The following is a 20,544-nucleotide window of genomic DNA, read 5'->3' as shown; positions in this document are numbered from 1 at the left end:
ACTGGCCGGTCATGAAACCTTCTTTCATCTGTAACCACAGGAGGTTGGTGGAGCCTTAATTGGGGAGGACATGCTCGTGGTAATGGCTAGAGCGGGAATTAGTGGGATGGAATCAAATACATCAAACACATGGCTTCCATGTGTTTGATGCCATTCCATTTGCTCCGTTCCAGCCATTATTGTGAGCCGTCCTCCCCTCAGCATCCTCCACTGTGTAACCATCAAACAATATAGACTTGACTAGACTAGACTACTGTTTTCCTCTTCATGTGCCGTTATCTGGGCCCCAGCCTGTATTTTAATGTTGAAGAAGAGTATGTCGCTCACTATATTGTAGTTAATGACAAAATAAACAGACACCTTTATGTTAATCGAGAATGTAAACAATCAGTGGTGATTTTAGCATGTAAATCTTGATAAGGAGGGGGAAGAAGTGGGATGCATGCCAGCAAAGCCACTACACAACACAACACTAAACAATAGATAAATTGCACTATAACGGTGACAAACGGTGCCCACAAACTGTTAGAGCCTTACATATAGCTGTCCCAACAGCAGAGTCCCAACAGCAGCCCCAACACTTTACCACTCATTTTGTTTGTCAAGCCTACTAGGGGTTTTCCCCTTGCTACTGTCTGATTCTAGTTACTGTTTTCAAGTTTTCCCTGTTTGGACCATTCTGCCTGCGCTGACCCTGAGCCTGCTATTCTGTACCTTGTCACATTATACTGGATTATTGACCTCTGCCTGCCCTGACCCTGAGACTGCCTGCCGTTCTGTACCTTTTGGACTCTGATCTGGATTTACAAGCCTCTGCCTGCCCTTGACATGTTGTTTTTCCAGCCCCCTGTTCTAGTAATAAACTTAAGTTACTTTGACACTGTCTGCATCTGGGTCTTCCCTAAAATGTGATAATATAACTATGTACAGAGACAGAATTCAGAATTCAGAACATGGGCTGTTCTTACAGTATTCTCCCTGTACACCAAGTCAGAACCGTATGATAAATAAAAGGGACATATAAAGCAGACAATGAAAGCTCTTACAATATTCAATGATTACATTTCTCAAAAACAGGTTATAGGCTACATGTGCACCACCAAGTCAGAACAGTAGGCAAAATTAAGAGGTGAAAATAACATTCACAACATACACATAGTATTACTTTCTTAGCTACAGTATACATATCTCCCTTGCATATTACATAATTTATGCAGCAGCATACAATACATTTTTGGACTCACCTTGTTGTGCTGTGCTCACTTGAACAGGAAGTTTGTCATCAAACTTTGTCATCAAAGTCTGGCATTCTCTGGATTTATGGTGCTTTCAAGACAACTGGGAACTCTAAGAAAAAAAAGTTGAATCATGATGACTTCAGTAATCTTCAGGTCGTAGCTCTAGAAAGAGGCCTGAGTTCCCGATTTACAATTCCGAGTTGGATGAACGTTTTTTTTTTTTAAGTAAAAAAAAGTATTTTCCCAGTCGTAGCTCATTTTACCCGAGTTCCTAGTTGTCTTGAACTCACTAAAGTCAGATTTTGCAGTTCCGGGTTAACAGTTGTTTAGAGCGCGTCACAAATCATGCCTCATTGACAGTATGGCTAATGTTGAATATGTATCATTTTAAACTAGGAATAGAGACCCTTATTCTTAGACTTGGGACCACACAGACACTCCACTGAATAGCAGGCTAATGAGTGCTTTGCAATGCTTGCAGTTAGCCACTGACTCCTTCCAAACCACTTATTGTTGAATTTGCAATTTCCAACTCGTTGTGTAATGTTTTTGGCCGATGAGCACCGATACGTTTTATCTATAATTTCAATAAATTATTTATCTTCATATTACAAGGATTAAAAAGGATTTGCCAGTAGATTGTCGACTTGATTCATGATGATGACTGCTAGCTAAGACTCTGAAAGTATGATGTTGACATGATCAGTCCAATCAAAGCTACTGTTGATATAACGTGATTTGATGTCATTTTATCTGTGGCCAATGATCTTGAGCCTTCTTGGATGGGCACTTCTAATGTAATTTTTATTTGTATTTTTGAAATTTAACCTTTTATATATCTAGGCTAACTAGGTAACTCTATTGCAGCACCCAAGGGGCTTGAATTGTCAAGCTCTACCCTTAGACTTGGCGGTGACGTGTTAACCTGAGTGACAGAACATTGAGCCAATCACGGCGCAACGCTCTGTATTTTCTGCTGGTTTGCCCCACCACCACAGAAAGCACTGAGCTAGGCTGAAAAACCTACATTTTGGAGCTCACTTACTCAAGAAAACAAAGAAAAGACCATGTTTGTATGCGGCTTTATTAACTCAATTGTTTTTGTTTTACATTGTTTGCAAACTGATATGTGACACATATTAATACCAAAATAACATGCAAAACAGGCAAGATCCATTTTTGACTAAGAATGTGGGGCTCTAAACAGGTGGGGCTCTGCATGATTATTTAATGCAATTACATGAATTGTTATAATTGAAACATGTGCAATATAATGTGCAATTTATGCATCATACATGCAATATAGCCTACAGACCAGTAGATGCATAGGCTAGCATATACGGCATAGCAGCAGCAAAAATGCATACTCCTGCTGTATACGGAAGTTTACATACACTTAGGTTGGAGTCATTAAAACTAATTTTTCAACCACTCCACAAATTTCTTGTTAACAAACTATAGTTTGGCAAGTTGGTTAGGACATCTACTTTGTACATGACAAGTCATTTCCAAACAATTGTTTAGAGACAGATTATTTCACTTGTAGTTCACTGTATCACAATTCCAGTGGGTCAGAAGTGTACATACACTAAGTTGGCTGTGCCTTTAAACAGCTTGGAAAATTCCAGAAAACTATGTCATGGCTTTAGAAGCTTCTGATAGGCTAATTGACATCATTTTAGTCAATTGGAGGTGTACCTGTGGATGTATTTCAAGGCCTACCTTCAAACTCAGTGTCTCTTTCCTTGACATCATTGGAAAATCAAAAGAAATCAGCCAAAGCCTCAAAAAAAGATTTGTAGACCTCCACAAGTCTGGTTCATCCTTGGAAGCAATTTCCAAACGCCTGAAGGTACCACGTTCATCTGTACAAACAATAGTATGCAAGTAATAATACCATGGGACCACGCAGCCGTCATACCGCTCAGGAAGGTGACGCATTCTGTCTCCTAGAGATGAACGTACTTTGGTGCGAAAAGTGCAAATCAATCCCAGAACAAAAGCAAAGGAACTTGTGAAGATGCTGGATGAAACTGGTACAAAAGTATTTATATTCACAGTAAAATGAGTCCTATATCGACATAGCCTGGAAGGCCATTCAGCAAGGAAAAAGCTACTGCTCCAAAACCGCATTAAAAAAGTCAGACTACGACTTGCACATGGGGACAAAGATTGTACTTTTTGAAGAAATGTCCTCTGGTCTGATGAAACAAAACTATAACTGTTTGGCCATAATGGCCATCGTTATGTTTGGAGGACAAATGGGGAGGCTTGCAAGCCGAAGAATACAATCCCAACCTTAAAGCCCGGGGGTGGTAGCATCATGTTGTGGGGGTGCTTTGCTGCAGGAGGGAATGGTGCACTTCACAAAATAGATGGCATCATGAGAAAGGAAATTTATGTGGATATATTGAAGCAACATCTCAAGACATCAGTCGGGAAGTTAAAGCTTGGTCGCAAATGGGTCTTCCTGTCACGGTCGTCCTCCTCTTCATCTGAAGAGGAGAGGCGAAAAGGACAGAATCACCCACCCAACTCGGACCAAGCGGCGTGGTAAACAGCAGCGACGACAGCAGCAGCAGCAGCAACAACAGCGGCCAGCATCACAGGACTCCTGGACATGGGAGGAGATACTGAACGGAGAAGGACCCTGGGCACAGGCTGGGGAACATCGCCGCCCCAAAGCAGAGCTGGAGGCAGCGAAAGCTGAGCGGCGGCGATATGAGGAGGCAGCACGGCAGTGTGACAGGTACGAGAGGCAGCCCCAAAAAATGCCTCCTCCTAACACCAAGCCTCCTGAAGGTCTCCCCAGCCTGGTGGTTCCTGTGGCAGTCCCACGCACCAGGCTGTCTCTCTGTCTCCTCCCTGCAGGTGGTCCTGTCTGTCCGGCGCCGCTGCCGGAGCCTCCCGTCTGTCCGGCGCCGCTGCCGGAGCCTCCCGCCTGTCCGGCGCCGCTGCCGGAGCCCCTCTGCCCAGAGCTGTCCCTCTGTCCCGAGCAGCTGCCCCTCTGCCCAGAACTGCCCCTCTGTCCCGAGCAGCTGCCTCTCTGTCCAGAGCAGCTGCCCCTCTGTCCCGAGCAGCTGCCCCTCTGTCCCGAGCAGCTGCCCCTCTGTCCCGAGCAGCTGCCCCTCTGTCCCGAGCTGCCCCACCTCTGTCCCGAGCTGCCCCTCTGTCCCGAGCTGCCCCTCTGTCCAGTGGGGTCATTGAGAAGGGTGGCCATGGTGAGAAAGCCACGGAGGCGGACAATAAGGCGGACTAAGACAATGGTGAGGTGGGGTCCGCGTCCCGCGCCAGAGCCGCCACCGCGGACAGACGCCCACCCAGACCCTCCCCTATAGGTCAAGGTTTTTCGGCCGGAGTCCGCACATTTGGGGGGGGGGTACTGTCACGTTCTGACCTTTATTTCCTTTATTTTGTCATTATTTAGTATGGTCAGGGCGTGAGTTGGGTGGGCAGTCTATGTTTGTTTTTCTATGTTTTGGGGCATTTCTATGTTTCGGCCTAGTATGGTTCTCAATCAGAGGCAGGTGTCATTAGTTGTCTCTGATTGAGAATCATACTTAGGTAGCCTGGGTTGCACTGTTTGTTTGTGGGTGATTGTCTATGTTAGTGGCTTGTGTCAGCACAGGTCTAATTTGTAGCTTCACGGTTGTCATTTGTTTATTGTTTTGTATGCAGTGTCAGTACTTTCTTTATTAAAGATTTACCATGGACACTTACCACGCCGCATATTGGTCCTCTGATCCTTTTCGCCTCTCCTCTTGAGATGAAGAGGAGGACGACCGTGACACTTCCAAATTGATAATGACCTCAAGCATACTTCCAAAGTTGTGGCAAAATGGCTTAAGGACAACAAAGTCAAGGTATTGGAGTGGCCATCACAAAGCCCTGACCTCAATCCTATAGAAAATATGTGGGCAGAACTGAAAAAGCAGGCTACAAACCTGACTCAGTTACACCAGCTCTGTCAGGAGGAATGGGCCAAAATTCACCCAACTTATTGTGGAAAGCTTGTGGAAGGCTCTCCGAAATGTTTTACCCAAGTTAAATAATTTAAAGGCAATGCTACCAAATACTAATTGAATGTATGTAAACGTCTGACCCAGTGAGATGTGATGAATGAAATAGAAGCTTAAATAAATCATTCTCTTTACTATTATTCTGACATTTCACATTCTAAAAATAAAGTGGTGATCCTACCTGACCTGAGAAAGGGAATCCTTTTTACTAGGATTAAATGTCAGGAATTGTGAAAAACTGAGTTTAAATGTATTTGGCTAAGGTGTATGTAAAGTTTTGACTATATACAGTACTAGTCAAACGTTTCGGACACATCTACTCATTTCAGGGTTTTTATTTATTTGTACTGTTTTCTACATTGTAGAATAATATTGAAGACATCAAAACTATGAAATAACACCTATGGAATCATGTAGTAACCATAAAAGTGTTAAACAAATCAAATATATTTATATTTGAGATTCTTCAAAGTACAGCTTTGCACACTCTTGGCATTCTCTCAACCAGCTTCATGAGGTAGTCACCTGGAATGCATTTCAATTAATAGGTGTGCCTTGTTAATTTGTGGAATTTCTTTCTTTCTTAATGTGTTTGAGCCAATCAGTTGTGATGTGACAAGGTAGGGATGGTATACAGAATATAGCCCTATTTGGAAAAAGACCAAGCCCATATTAAGGCAAGAACAGCTCAAAAAAGAAAAGAGAAGTGACAGTCCATTATTACTTTAAGATATGAAAGTCAGTCAATCCGGAAAATGTCAAGAACTTTGAACGTTTCTTCAAGTGCAGTCGCAAAAACCATCAAGCGCTATGATGAAACCGTCTCTCATGAGAATCGCCACAGGAAAGGAAGGCCCACAGTGACCTCTGCTGCAGAGGATAAGTTCAGTAGAGTTAACTGCACCTTGGATTGCAGCCCAAATAAATGCTTCACAGAGTTCAAGTAACAGACACATCTCAACATCAACTGTTCAGAGGAGTCTGCGTGAATCAGGCCTTCATGGTCTAATTGCTGCAAAGAAACAACTACTTAAGGACACCAATAAGAAGAAGAGACTTGGGCCAAGAAACTTGAGCAATGGACAATAGACCGGTGGAAATCTGTCCTTTGGTCGGAGTCCAAATTTTAGATTTTAGATTCCAACCGCCGTGTCTTTGTGAGACACAGAGTAGGTGAATGGATGATCTCCGCATGTGTGGTTCCCACCGTGAAGCATGGAGGAGGAGGTGTGATGGTGTGGGGGTGCTTTGCTGGTGACACTGTCAGTGATTTATTTAGAATTCAAGGCACACTTAACCAGCATGGCTACCACAGCCTTCTGCAGCAATACGCCATCCCATCTGGTTTGCACTTAGTGGGACTATCATTTGTTTTTAACAGGACAATGACCCAACACACCTACAGGCTGTGTAAGAGCTATTTGACCAAGAAGGAGAGTGATGGAGTGCTGCATCAGATGTCCTGGCCTCCACAATCACCTAATTATGATGGTGTGGGATGAGTCGTACCGCAGAGTTAAATAAAACAGCCAACAAGTGCTCAGCATATGTGTGAACTCCTTCAAGACTGTTGGAAAAGCATTCCAGGTGAAGCTGGTTGAGAGAATGTCAAGAGTGTGCAAAGCTGTTGTCAAGGCAAAGGGTGGCTACTTTAAATTTGATTTGATTTGTTTAACACTTTTTTGGTTAAAATATCATTCCATATGTTTTATTTCTTAGTTTTGATGTCTTCACTATTATTCTACAATGTAGAAAATAGTAAAACATAAAGAAAAACCTTTGCATGAGTAGGTGTGTCCAAACTTTTGACTGGTCCTGTACATTATGGTGTCCTTATGTGACCCCCTCAAAACACACCACACCTCTGCGGTTCTCAATTGTAGGCTAGTGATGTCATCAACCAAACCCCCGTCTCACACCAGACTTGATTATTAGGATAGACTACACTTTATGCAACAGTACTCATTATTAATGGGCAAAAGATTACGGCGCAGTCAATCTATTTTAGTCTACTAAAGCTTATTAGCGGACTAGACTGTAGTGCAAGAGAGTGGGGGTGACTCCTGGGTGAGACTGATAGATAGCGGATCCGAGTTAACTGCATAGCGGAGCGCGTTTCTGTCCTAAGGGCTCGCGTTTCCCCGAGGTTGTTGCACCGCTCTCTAGGTCCTTCTCTCCCCGACTATCTCGCCCTTAACTCTTTTCGCCTGGACTCGCAAAGACAGACGGGCGGACATACTGTAGCGAGGGGGACGGATCCGGGTTCACCATGTTGACTTTGTTGACAGCGATGTACATAGTGGTGCGGGCGGCATCGTCGGAGGTAAGACTCTTGTCCTTGACCGCACCAGCCACCAGCATACCAGAGGGGCTCTCAAACGAAATATTAAGGCTTCCTTTGAATTAACTACAGTTGCCAATTCGACATTGACTCTCCTCTCTATAGCTCATGTCTTGTTGAATTACCGTGATAAGCTCTTACAAACCTAATCCTATAGGGTAGCCTAGTGAAATATTGGTTTATTCGGGTCCCCGTTAGTTTTTGCCGAAGCTTCATCTATTCTTTCTGGGTAGTAGACACTGTCGACTAGAAAATGATAGGCCCATAGGCTTCTATTTGGAGGTATCTATCCTCAGTCAACAAGACATTCGAATTGAGTAGACTACTGTGAGGCCTTCTCATTCACAATAGCCTACAGACTTGAACAAAGTGTCTGTGGCTCGACCGTCCTGTCTGTGTGACCACATCATCATTAATTCATTGACTGCCTCCCCTCGGCAGCTTTGGTGAAGAACGCAAGCGGGTGTTCATTGCACCATGGATAGCTCCATGCCACCCGGTGCGTCAGACAGGCGCTGCCTCCATAGGGAAGCCATCTATTTTCACCGGGCGATTATGTAACATTAATGCCCCACTTCCCACAATCCTAATGAAACGGATCTAATTAAGCAATAAAGCACGAGGGGTGTGCTATATGGCCATATACCACGGCTAACGGCTGTTCTTGTGCAAGGACGACGCAACGAGGAGTGCCTGGATACAGCCTTTAGCCGTGGTATATTGGTCATATACCACAAACCCCTGAGGTGCCTTATTGCTATTATAAACTGGTTACCAACGTAATTAGAGCAGTAAAAATACATGTTTTGTCATACCCATGGTATAGGTCTGATATATCACGGCTGTTACCCAATCAGCATTCAGGGCTCTAACCACCCAATGTATAATTCGTTTTATATCTGTTTGCATAACAATAATCTAAATGTTTAGCCATGTAGCGTTTTGTTAGATGGTGTATACCGTGTACATCCTGTATATACGACTAATACATCTTCCATCATTGTAAATAATAACTAAGTGACATGTTAAATCTGCTGTGGCAAATACTAGGCTGCATGTCTGTGTTAGGTCCTGGTTGCTTCATGTAATAGAGTGGACATGAATTATAGATTAAAAAAGTCAACAGGCTTTTTGAAACAAGTTCTTTTGAAACCTCTGAATGCATCCACAGGTGGACATGCCAGAAACGATGGGATTATGGTGCATCCAAACTAAATTGCATTCACTAAACCTAACCTTGTTCTTACCCCCGCCCTAGAAAAAAAGCTCATATGCCTGCTCATCAGTTGTGAAGATAATGCCACTTTAGTCTGTTCTATTGCTAAGCATCTTGTGACTAGTCTACCAGAGCCACATCACTGTCCTTGACTTCAAATGACCCCGCTCGTGCCCCAGTGGAGGCTACAGACGGACATCTTCTTCCAATAGTCTTCTGCTAGAAAAAGTTAGGTGGACGTTATACTTACTACGTGAGGATGAATCGTATTTTGTGTTTGAATTAGGCTACCAGTTAGGCTACCAGTTGGCCTATGACCTATTTGATTGTACCCACCAAATAAAGATGCAGATAGTAAGGCTGGGAGAGGACAGTGGTTTTCAAGTTAAACCAATATGGACAAATCTTGCCCAGCACTTTCACTTATCAGTGATCATGAAACAATGAGGCCATGAAAGAGAAGTGTCTCCATCTTACAGACAATGGCCATTAATAGTTGATTAGTAGTATGTCACAGAACCAAACTTTGACTCCGTCTAATCAGGCTTTTGTTGGGTTGTTGAATGAATCATTGCTTGAAATATTGCTCGTGTCTTAGTCTTATTAACTTGAAATATGAGCCATTAATAGATAATTTACAAAGCATGTTTTCGATTGGCTAAACATTTATCCTGTCGGGGGGCTCAATCTTTATAGGAAAATGCTGTGTGATGTGATGTAGGCCTGATGCATTTGTAAAAGCAAACATAGATTGATATCAGGGTATAGGCAAGGGGTTGAATTCATTGGCTGAATTCAACTTGGCACAGGTTACCAAAAATCCACGAACAACATCCCGACACAACTCTAATGTATATCTCTGATTAATGAAGTCTATATAGATTCAAATGTGTGTTTTCTTAAAAATAGATTTAAAAAAAGCTTGGCCAAGTGTTAATATTATTGCTATCCTCCTTCATTCATTAGGTCACAGTAAGAACTGCAAATGACTGTGTAAAGAAAATCCCTAGGATACTGTCTATCTAGTCCTTCTAGAGGAGTGATGAACGTCTGCTCATTTATTAAAAAGTTATTTTAAAAAAATGTGTGGCTGAAAGACGCAAGAAGCAAAGTATTTGTAAAAGGAGATAAATGAACGCGGCCCACACTCAGTTTTTGTAGGTGGTCCATATAAGGTCATGTGGGCGTGGCCTTCGAGAACAACGAGCTGGCGCTGCAGCGGTTCTTCATGGGGAATGTGTTCCTTTTCGTGATTTGAGCGGGTAAAAAGACCAGCATCCGTGAATATTCAACTACAGATCCCTGGACAGGAATCCAGTGCGCCACCGTCGTACATTTCAATACAAGCGCAGAGGTGACCCTTCAGTCTAGTCCTAGCGAGAGAAACAGTATTTGCAGGCTTAAAGAGATCCTCTATCTCAAGTGAATATGGTAAGATGTATGTTTATTTTGTTGCCGTCAAGTTATAGCTAACTGTTATATGAATGATGCATCGAAAGTGTTTGCTAGGTAGGAAAACAGATGCTTGTCATTGTTGATGAGCAACTTGGGGTTTGTGTCCACTTGTCATTGAAGCCGGGAGCTAGCATCAGCGGTTAATCTCATGTTTGATCAAAGATTAGTCTGTTGTTTCAGCAAAGATTTCTGGCTAACGTTCACCATCTCTTTCTGAAGTCGTTCGCTAACGTTAGTCAGAAAGATGGCCAACCAGCCATCTTGTGCGGTAACCCCTGTATTAAAGCCTCGCTATTGCTATTTTACTGCCGCTCTTTAATTAGTTTTCACTTTTATTTCTTATTTTATTTTAGGTATTGTTTTGTACGTATTTTTTCTTACCTGCATTGTTGGTTAAGGGCCTGTAAGTAAGCATTTCACTGTAAGGTAAATAACATTTGATTTTAAGAAATGAGGATGCTGGATAAAAAAAAAATAGTCTCTAGACTACAATTCCGAAATGAAGAAGATAACGTAAAGTGCCTGATTAGGAAATTGTTTCCGCTTTTTCACGCTAGCAACAATGTAGCCGCGGTGTCTTCGAGAGCGGTGTGGTCAGCATGTAAAGAATTTCGCGCGTGGCATTAGTCGAAAATTGCATCATCATCATCGTCTTTATTTCATTCAGTTCCTCTGCCAGCTAATGCAAAGTGCGTTTCCATCTGTCGACACTGAATTTTGTCATTTTAATCAACATAGCAGTCAGATGCGATTACTGCCGCTTCGTTTGCGTATCCCTGCTATGTAGGTCATTACTGCTGTGTTGGAAGATTGCACAGAATGAGTATGGGGTGTGTGTGTGTTGTTTAACAGGCCGACCCAATCCGTGTGCTGGTGACTGGCGCTGCTGGACAGATCGCCTACTCCCTGCTGTACAGCATCGCCAAGGGAGATGTCTTCGGCAAGGACCAGGTAACACGGCCAAGGCCTACTTCTACCCGCACACGCTCTTTCAAATCAGCTTTGTCCTCGAGCACAGGAGGCAGACGGATGCTGTAACATGTAGGCTATAAAGATATCGTTACATAAACGCGTGTGAATTATGCATGGGATGTGAATTTTTGGCATGAGGTCGGGAGGGGCTGAGCTCTTATTTTCGGCAGCTGCTTGAAGAAAAAAAAAAAAAAACTCTTTGCAATCGTTTCTGTTCTAGCCCATCATCTTGGTCCTGTTGGACATCCCTCCCATGTTGCCGGTTCTGGATGGGGTTGTGATGGAGCTGCAGGACTGTGCTCTCCCACTCCTGAGGGGTGAGCTATGCTTTTCTATTTCTACCTGGGCTGGTTGTGAGAACATATGCACCCATTATACATAGGCATGCTTTTTTTGGCATGATTTACATTGTGTCCTCCCCCATCTGAAACACATTTAAAATGCATTGGGTGTGGACTGTATGTGTGCCTCCCTGTTGCTGCTGTACTTTTCCAATAGCCCTAATTTCACAGCAGCAGGGATGGTCCACAACAGACTGCTGTGGGAAGGAGTGTCAGAAAGGAGGCCTACTATTCGTCGGTTCCCAAGGGCCTATAGGTCATTCCAACCAATCCTGGGAGTGGTGGGGCAACAATAGGGGAGGTGGGGTACAAGACATCTCGTGCACCAATGAGCCCTGATTGAAGTTCATCCTGATAAAACAGGGAAAGCGTTTTTCATTAGTTGCCACAGAGCAAACATTATCTACGAAATCAGCACATTTGGCAGTGTTTCAAGAAACAAGACAATTTTTCAGCAAGGTGGAGCCACTGAGTGCTAGACTATCGGTTTGGAAATAACCTGTTGTGTGTGTGTGTGTGTGTGTTAGTGCACAATTACCTAAGGGCATTTCCCACACAGACTGTTTGTCCTTCCCTAATCTTGCATTCATGTACACCCAGATGAGCCAGAAATAGCAGTATAATTACTGTAAATTAAAAAGGTAATTATAATGTTCAGCTACCACCACAAACAGAAACTGCCAACACACCTATTATTTTACTAACTTTAGCAGACATTCTATGCTTAATTTGTCTTATAGAAATAGTTTTTTAAAAACTCATCTTAAAACCATGATTGTGTTGCTTTTTTGTCAAATCTGAATTTTTATGTTCATTGCAGAATCCAGTAAAACCATACATCTCTCTACAAATGGGGCAGTAACACAACGTTGACAACTACATCCACTCTATCCAACACAATATCCATCGTAACTAACCGTCACCCCACCCCCATCTTCATCCACAGAGGTCATCCCCACCGACAAGGTGGAGCTGGGCTTCAAAGATCTGGACGCCGCCATCTTGGTGGGCTCTATGCCCAGGAAGGAGGGCATGGAGAGGAAGGACCTCCTGAAGGCCAACGTGGCCATCTTTAAGACCCAGGGAGCCGCCCTGGAGAAGTACGCCAAGAAGTCCGTCAGGGTAACTGTCCCTCTGTGTGTCTATGACTCGGCATGTTTCGGGCCACTGCCGCAGAGCAGCAGCAGCCTGGCTAGAGAGAGGGAGAGACACACACACACCCCGCACCAAACAGATAGCTCTCATTGCTAACGATAATCAAGGGACATGAAGGCACAACAGTACTGCAAAGACCAGGTTGTGGGGTGTTGAATGATGTTAAAGCGTGTTTTGGGGAAAGGTTCATCTGCTTTTACAGATGTAACATTTTGGTGAGATACATTTTTGATTCCTGTTAAAGACTTGACGCAATACCTCTAGTTCTATGACATTTGACATGAACCAGATTGTAGAACTTTCCTTCCTTTAAAAGTCACGCAAATCTTTTTGACAAATCAGACTATAGTTTGACCTTTTCACATTTAAAACGGGCCAGTTTTTTTTTGAACAGCCTTATACTTCTATGGTATCGGCGCAAGTTCACATTTTACAGGCTATTAATCCGGTGTGGAGTGGGCTGTGTTCCAAAGCCAGGGATGAAAACTACTCCACGCTGTGTTGTGTGTGTACACACTGCAGTCACTGGTTTCACAAGGGGGGCCTTTGGCCACTGCGGGTTTGCAGCAACAACTAGACGTCAGTGTGACGAACAAAGCCTCACCTCTTCTAATGGCCAAGGTCAACGACTTCTGATCCAGGGATGTGTGTGAATTTGAGTGGTCAGGTTTCTATACGATCTATGTAGCTACATAAGAACTGAATGACCGTCCTCTAAAGTGAGTGTGTTTTTTAGAACAAGAGTACTTTATTGATCCATACCAGACGGAAATGTGGATTCTACTTTACCCAATCCCTCCTATATACGCACACACAAGTACCCACATTAGCCAGAAACAGTACAGCGACCCGGTGAGTAGTTTAGGGGTTGAGTGCCTTGCTCAGGGGCCATAATGGCGGGGTTGGCGCTGGCAGCCATAACACTCATGTACACACAGCGATCCCTTTAAATCGAGCTAATCCTCGACCTTCATTTAAAGGGGATGTATTCTGTGCGTGACATCAATCTTCTATAGATTTTTTGGGGCCATTTAGAAAGTGTCAGCATTTCCCTTAGTCGTGACTCATGTTTCTCAGTTGCACTGCTACTCTTTTTTTAATATATATTATTTGATATAAATTTGCATTTTTTGAAATATAAATTAATTTCATGATATCCAATTGGTAGTTACAGTCGTGTCCCATCGCTGCAACTCCCATACGGACTCGGGAGAGGCAAAGGTCAAGAGCCATGCGTCCTCAGAAACCCGACCCTGTCAAGCCGCGCTGCTTCTTGAAACACTGCTCACTTAACCCAGAAGCTAGCCGCGCCAATGTGTCGGAGGAAACACCGTACACCTGGCGACCGTGTCGGCGTGCATGCGCCTGGCCCGCCACAGAGGGGACAAGGACGTCCCGGTCCGTCCAAACCCCACTGCAGTGCCTTAGACCGCTGCGCCACTCGGGAGGTCTCTGCTACTCTTTCTGATGATGTGCCATCTCTGCTTTGCATAAAACCATGCGTATGCTTTTAGATGTATAAATAGTCACATAAAATGGCACACATGAAGATGAGGACTTAAAATAGGACTTATCCTACTCTTGTTCCCTACTCTGAAATGGAGCTGTTCGTGAATCTGTAGTTTGAGTGAGTGATGACTCTTTGATTTTCTTCCCAATTTCGTGGTATCCAATGGTTTAGTAGCTACTATCTTGTCTCATCGCTACAACTCCCATACGGGCTCGGGAGAGACGAAGGTCATGCGTCCTCCGATACACAACCCAACCAAGCCGCACTGCTTCTTAACACAGCGCCATCCAACCGCACCAATGTGTCAGAGGAAACACTGTGCACCTGGCAACCTTGGTTAGCGTGCACTGCACCCGGCCCGCCACAGGAGTCGCTGGTGCGCGGTGAGACAAGGATTTCCCTACTGGCCTAACCCGGACGACGCTAGGCCAATTGTGCGTCGCCCCATGGACCTCCCGGTCGCGGCCGGTTACGACAGAGCCTGGGCGCGAACCCAGCGTCTCTGGTGGCACAGCTGGCGCTGCAGTACAGCGCCCTTAACCACTGCGCCACCTGGGAGGCTCTTTGATGTTTCTAACCTCTCTCTCTCTCTCTCTCTCTTTCTCTCAGGTCTTGGTGGTGGGAAACCCTGCTAACACCAACTGTCTGATTGCCTCCAAGTCCGCCCCCTCCATCCCCAAGGAGAACTTCTCCTGCCTGACCCGTCTAGACCACAACAGGGCCCGTTCCCAGGTAGGCCAAAGCCAAAAGGCTCCGTCTGGAAAAAGACACTAGTTCCTAGCCTCGAGGCACTTGATGTAATGTCCAATCCGAAATGGATCCCTCTATACCCTATGTACTTCTGGATATCTGAGAGGATTAAGTGTGAGCAATGTGATTGGCTAGTTGGACATTTTACCATATTGCTTAAACCTAGTCAATCATCTTAGGTGTAGGGGCTGTAAGTCCATTTGGAATTCGATCTGAAACAATTGAATGGGTATTCCAATATGGTCAAAAATCCCATGAATGACATCATAGCCTGTGTCTGCCTCTAGGTGGCGATGCGTTGCGGCGTGCCCGCCGATGCAGTCAAGAACGTCATCATCTGGGGCAACCACTCATCCACCCAGTACCCCGACGTGCACCACGCCATGGTCAACGTGCATGGCAAAGAGGTGGAGGCGTACAACGCCGTGAAGGACGACAGCTGGCTCAAGGGAGACTTCATCTCTGTAAGTGAACTCTAGTTTTGGCTCTTCTGAACTAACCCATTTGGACATAATTTCCCATAAAAATGTACTGTATGGCATTCTAACAATTTGCTTCAACGGGCATTATTCTGCCTGTTTTTTTATGGCTTTGTTTTTATGAAAATGTTCATGGCCTCAAACTGTACAAATGTACCAAGTTTCATGCCTTATGGAAAAAGTAAACCATTCGACCCAAATCTGCACACGTCGCTTGGACTACTGCTCATAACCAAATCAAATTGTATTCGTCACATGTGCCGAATTCAACAGGTGTAGGTAGACCCTTACAGTGAAATGCTTACAATGCAGTTTTAAGAAAAATGTGTTAAGTAAAAAATCTATAAACAAATAATGCTTTATGAATGTAGTTATACATATTAATGATGAGTGGTAATGCTATTTGCACCTATGTTGCGTATGCAGAGCTCATAGGTATTATAAATGTGCGATCCTTACCTGAATGAATCCCTATTAATTGAAAAGTGAGTGGGTTGTGGGTGTCATCTGGACCCCATATCTCATCTTTCAATAATCTCTTATCTGTATACAAGCATTTTTCACTGAATCTATTAGTCTCTTTAGTCCCGTGTTGTAATGAAGCCATCCTAAACCCCCCCCCCCCCCCCGGTCTCTCTTCCTCTCTCCTCTCTGTCTCCTGCAGACGGTGCAGCTGCGTGGTGCTGCCGTCATCAAGGCCAGGAAGCTGTCCAGTGCCATGTCTGCCGCCAAGGCCATCTGTGACCACATGAGGGACTGGTGGTTCGGCACTCTCGATGTAAGCCGTTTGTTTGGGAGGTGGGGTGGGATGACGTCAAGGGTCTGCAGCGAACCCCCCCCCCCACCCCAAACACCATAAAACACTAACATTTAATGCTAAACAACTAACATTGTTCCAATGTTTATATATTGAAAAGTGATATCTTGGAACAGAGCACCATGACTCCTCTTTATTTTCAATCTGGAAGAATCCACAAACATGCAAAGCGTTTTCGGATGTCTCAGACAAATTCATTTTAATTTGGCAGTACTCTTAAGTGGGAAGCTAATATCATGGGGTTGCATAATTCTGCTAAATTTCCTAGGATTTCTGGAAAACCTGGGAATTTGGGGGGGGGCAGGGGTGTTACCAAAATGTTGTGTTTTGTGAAGCTGAGTCCCTGGTCTGACTGTTTGTCCTGTTGTTATTTTCAGGGTGAGTTCATGTCAATGGGTGTTTACGCTGGTGGAAACTCCTACGGAATCCCCGAAGACCTAATTTACTCATTCCCTGTTCATATCAAGGTAAGGCATAACCATAGAGATGGATAGAGGGCTTTTATGCCACAGTTTAGTTATGAATTGCCAAAACTTGTCACTCAAACTTGTCACTCATAGCCCTCAATGGCACTGCTCATTCTGTTACAGAAAAGGCCATTGTATACATAGCATCTCTATGGACATAACTAAATCAACCCTGGCAAGGTGTATTAATAGTACATATAAACTCAGCAAAAAAAGAAATGTCCCTTTTTTAGGACCCGGTCTTTCAAAGATAATTTGCAAACATCTAAATAACTTCACAGATCTTCATTGTAAAAGGTTTAAACACTGTTTCCCATGCTTGTTCAATGAATAAACAATTAATTAACATGCACCTGTGGAACGGTGGATAAGACACTAACGGATTACAGACGGTAGGCAATTAAGGTCACAGTTATGAAAACTTAGTACACTAAAGAGGCCTTTTTACTGACTCTGAAAAACAACAAAAGAAAGATGCCCAGGGTCCCTGCTCATCTGCGTGAATGTGACTTAGGCATGCTGCAAGGAGGCATGAGGACTGCAGATGTGACCAGGGCAAGAAATTGCAATGTCCGTACTGTGAGACGCCTAAGACGGCGCTAGAGGGAGACAGGACGGACAGCTGATCGTCCTCGCAGTGGCAGAACACGTGTAACAACACCTGCACAGGATCGGTACATCTGAACATCACACCTGCGGGACAGGTACAGGATGGCAACAACAACTGCCCGAGTTACACCAGGAATGCACTATCCCTCCATCAGTGCTCAGACTGTCTGCAATAGGAAGAGAGAGGCTGGACTGAGGGCATGTAGGCCTGTTGTAAGGCAGGTCCTCACCGGCAACAACGTCGCCTATGGGCACAAACCCACCGTCGCTGGACCAGACAGGACTAGCAGTAATTGCTCTTCAATGACAAGTTGCGGTTTTGTCTCACCAGGGGTGATAGTCAGATTCGCGTTTATTGTCGAAGGAATGAGCGTTACACCGAGGCCTGTACTCCGGAGCGGGATCGAGGTGGAGGGTCCGTTGTGGTCTGGTGCGGTTTGTCACAGCATCATCGGACTGAGCTTGTTGTCATTGCAGGCAGTCTCAACGCTGTGCGTTTACAGGGAAGACATCCTCCTCCCTCATGTGGTACCCTTCTTGCAGGCTCATCCTGACATGACCCTCCAGCATGACAATGCCACCAGACATACTGCCCGTTCTGTGTGTGATTTCCTGCAAAACAGGAATGTCAGTGTTCTGCCATGGCCAGCGAATAGCCCATTGAGCACGTCTGGGACCTGTTGGATCGGAGGGTGAGGGCTAGGGCCAATTTCCCCCCCCCCCCCCCCCCCCAGAAATGTCCGGGAACTTGCAGGTGCCTTAGTGGAAGAGTGAGGTAACATCTCACAGCAGGAACTGGCAAATCTGGTGCAGTCCATGAGGAGGAGATGCACTGCAGTACTTAATGCAGCTGGTGGCCACACCAGATACTGACTGTTACTTTAGATTTTGAGACCCCCTTTGTTCAGGGACACATTATTACATTTCTGTTAGTCACATGTCTGTGGAACCTGTTCAGTTTATGTCTCAGTTGTTGAATCTTATGTTCATACAAATACTTACATGTTAAGTTTGCTGAAAATAAACGCAGTTGACAGTGAGAGGATGTTTCTTTTTTTTGCTGAGTTTATATATCATTTACCGATGGGTGGTTATTGAAAGTCATTGATACCCAACATCTGCTTTTCAGAGTTTAGGTTATACCAACATAGGCCTACTATTGCAAGCCAGCAGTTTACACAGACTTTTGCCACATTCATTTGCAATTGGAAAATCGTGACACAACTGTGTTACGCAGAGCATTGTGGCTACTGTAGTCCTGTACTGTAGTTGTGATCCTGGACTAGATGAGGTGTGCTAAAGTGCCCCCTGTTTGATCCTCATCCATATTCTCTCCACAGAACAAGTCGTGGAATATCCATGACGGTCTGCCTATCAACGACTTCTCCCGAGCCAAGATGGACGCCACAGCCGCCGAGCTGGTGGAGGAGCGAGACACGGCCCTGTCCTTCCTGAGCCAGTGACTCGCAGTGCCACCTACTGGCACACCGCCACAACAGCAGCACTTAGAAGACCCCCAGAACCCTCCTGACTCACGTCTGTGACCAATAGCCCCACTCGAGTCCCCTGCGCAATTGGCGTGTGTGTGTGTGTACCTCTCTGTATGTATGTGTGTGTGTTTAAGGTCACGGTTATTAATAATAAACCTGTAATAAAAAAATGCTATCTAAACGTTGGCCTTTGTCGGAAGACACTGGAGGATTGTCCTTTGGGTAGATGGTAACACACAATAGTTCTACTGTACTTGTACGTGTTATCAATAAACAATAAAAACGGATACAACTGAAGACTCATTCTGTGGATTGTGGTTGGTTATTTGACTAAATATCTTTCAAGCTAGGGTTTTCTGTTATTTTTCCAGTTTATAGAAATATGATAGTTGTATTTCTATCAATATGGTAGTTATATCATGACTAGTGAAATGTTGAGTAATAATTTTTCTACCCCCTCTTTCCGTTGAGCCTTCAAACATGTTGAACTCAAAGTATTGTGATCAAAGAGGGTATTTCTGAAGCGAATTATCTTGTTAGTCAGAAAGAAAGACAGACAATCATTACATGTTGGATGTTGTCATAGAATTTTGCAATGAAACGTTTGACCACATGGTAGCAGTGTTGACAACGTTTTACTACTCAGAGACCCTTTCAAATCGATCAAATGGTAGTTTAACCATATTAACAAGATTCAAGTAGTGAAAAGCCTAAGATTTGTGGGGGATTTCAATCTCCCTGTTACGCAATAATTTCTAAGCCACGTTATCAATGTTTCTAAAATACAAGTTGCATGCATGTAAGGTTCTCGGATGGTTGTAAAAAATAACTTATGAAACAGGAATCAATCATTTAATCAACCATCCTGGACTGCCTGGCGGAAGGCATTCTGCCCATTTTGCAGTGCCTGACAAACTGCATAGCGGCCAGGGGCTGAACATTAAGTCTACTGTTTGGTGAGCTGTGCTATGCAGGCAGAGGGTGGTCCGGAAGTCCCATACACCCCACTCCAGAGAAAATGAGAAGAGGGACACAGTCTCTCACATAGAGATCCTATTAAATGACATGAATTGTTTTAAACATTTTATATTTTCTCAATTGCTGGAATGAATGTGTTCCTTTACCGACACAGCGCGTGCGGCTGTCACTGGTGTCTGTTCTCTCTCAAGTCGTTGACGTCCATCTTTCATTGAATGTCCAATATTTGCTATCAAATTACAGAAGGCGATGAAAGACTATATTGGCTAGGCTTTTGGGAACTATTTGAAGAGATCACATAGAGATCTTAGTTTATAGTATTTGATGAGTTTCTGGAATGTATTTTCAGGCTTTTGGTCCCTCATCAGCTGACCACCAGAACCAGGGAGTCTGGTGGGCCAAAAAGGCATGGTACTGGGCCCAAAAACAGAAGGCTTCCACTGAGGTTTGGGGTGTATTTGGGGATTACTTGGAGGGGTGGATTAAGCCTCAAAGATGTTTGGGAAGAAAGTATTTTTTCCCTTTAATAGCCTATCTGAGAAGAAAGCGATTTAGGCAATCTACTGAATAAACTCATTCTTGACTACTATTAGTCAGCAGAGTTGCCATCTGGAAGGCAGACCACCATAGTCTCTGTGCCCATGGAAGTGATGATTACCGCCCTGTAGCACTCACGTCGGTAGCCATGAAGTACATTGAAAGACTGG

General features: G+C 44.2%; 1 protein-coding gene across 2 annotated transcripts; it reads left to right on the top strand.

The window, feature by feature from the left end:
- Nucleotides 1-7,167: 7,167 nt before the first annotated feature.
- LOC109865683 (malate dehydrogenase, cytoplasmic) lies at nt 7,168-19,162 on the top strand. Of its 2 annotated transcripts, none has more exons than XM_031799676.1 (9): nt 7,168-7,580; nt 11,122-11,220; nt 11,462-11,558; nt 12,529-12,704; nt 14,857-14,979; nt 15,285-15,461; nt 16,141-16,254; nt 16,671-16,760; nt 18,710-19,162. In XM_031799676.1, exons 1-9 carry the CDS (start codon nt 7,527-7,529, stop codon nt 18,830-18,832), a joined length of 1,053 nt encoding a protein of 350 aa, XP_031655536.1. In that variant the 5' UTR covers nt 7,168-7,526; the 3' UTR covers nt 18,833-19,162. The 2 variants fall into 2 exon arrangements, with proteins under 2 accessions (XP_031655536.1, XP_020309645.1); XM_020454056.2 differs by lacking the exon at nt 7,168-7,580 and adding an exon at nt 10,017-10,245.
- Nucleotides 19,163-20,544: the final 1,382 nt, after the last annotated feature.

The sequence above is a fragment of the Oncorhynchus kisutch genome, linkage group LG20 (assembly GCF_002021735.2).
Source record: "Oncorhynchus kisutch isolate 150728-3 linkage group LG20, Okis_V2, whole genome shotgun sequence".
In the NCBI taxonomy this organism is placed as follows: domain Eukaryota; kingdom Metazoa; phylum Chordata; class Actinopteri; order Salmoniformes; family Salmonidae; genus Oncorhynchus; species Oncorhynchus kisutch.
This window is presented reverse-complemented; position numbering and strand designations above follow the sequence as displayed.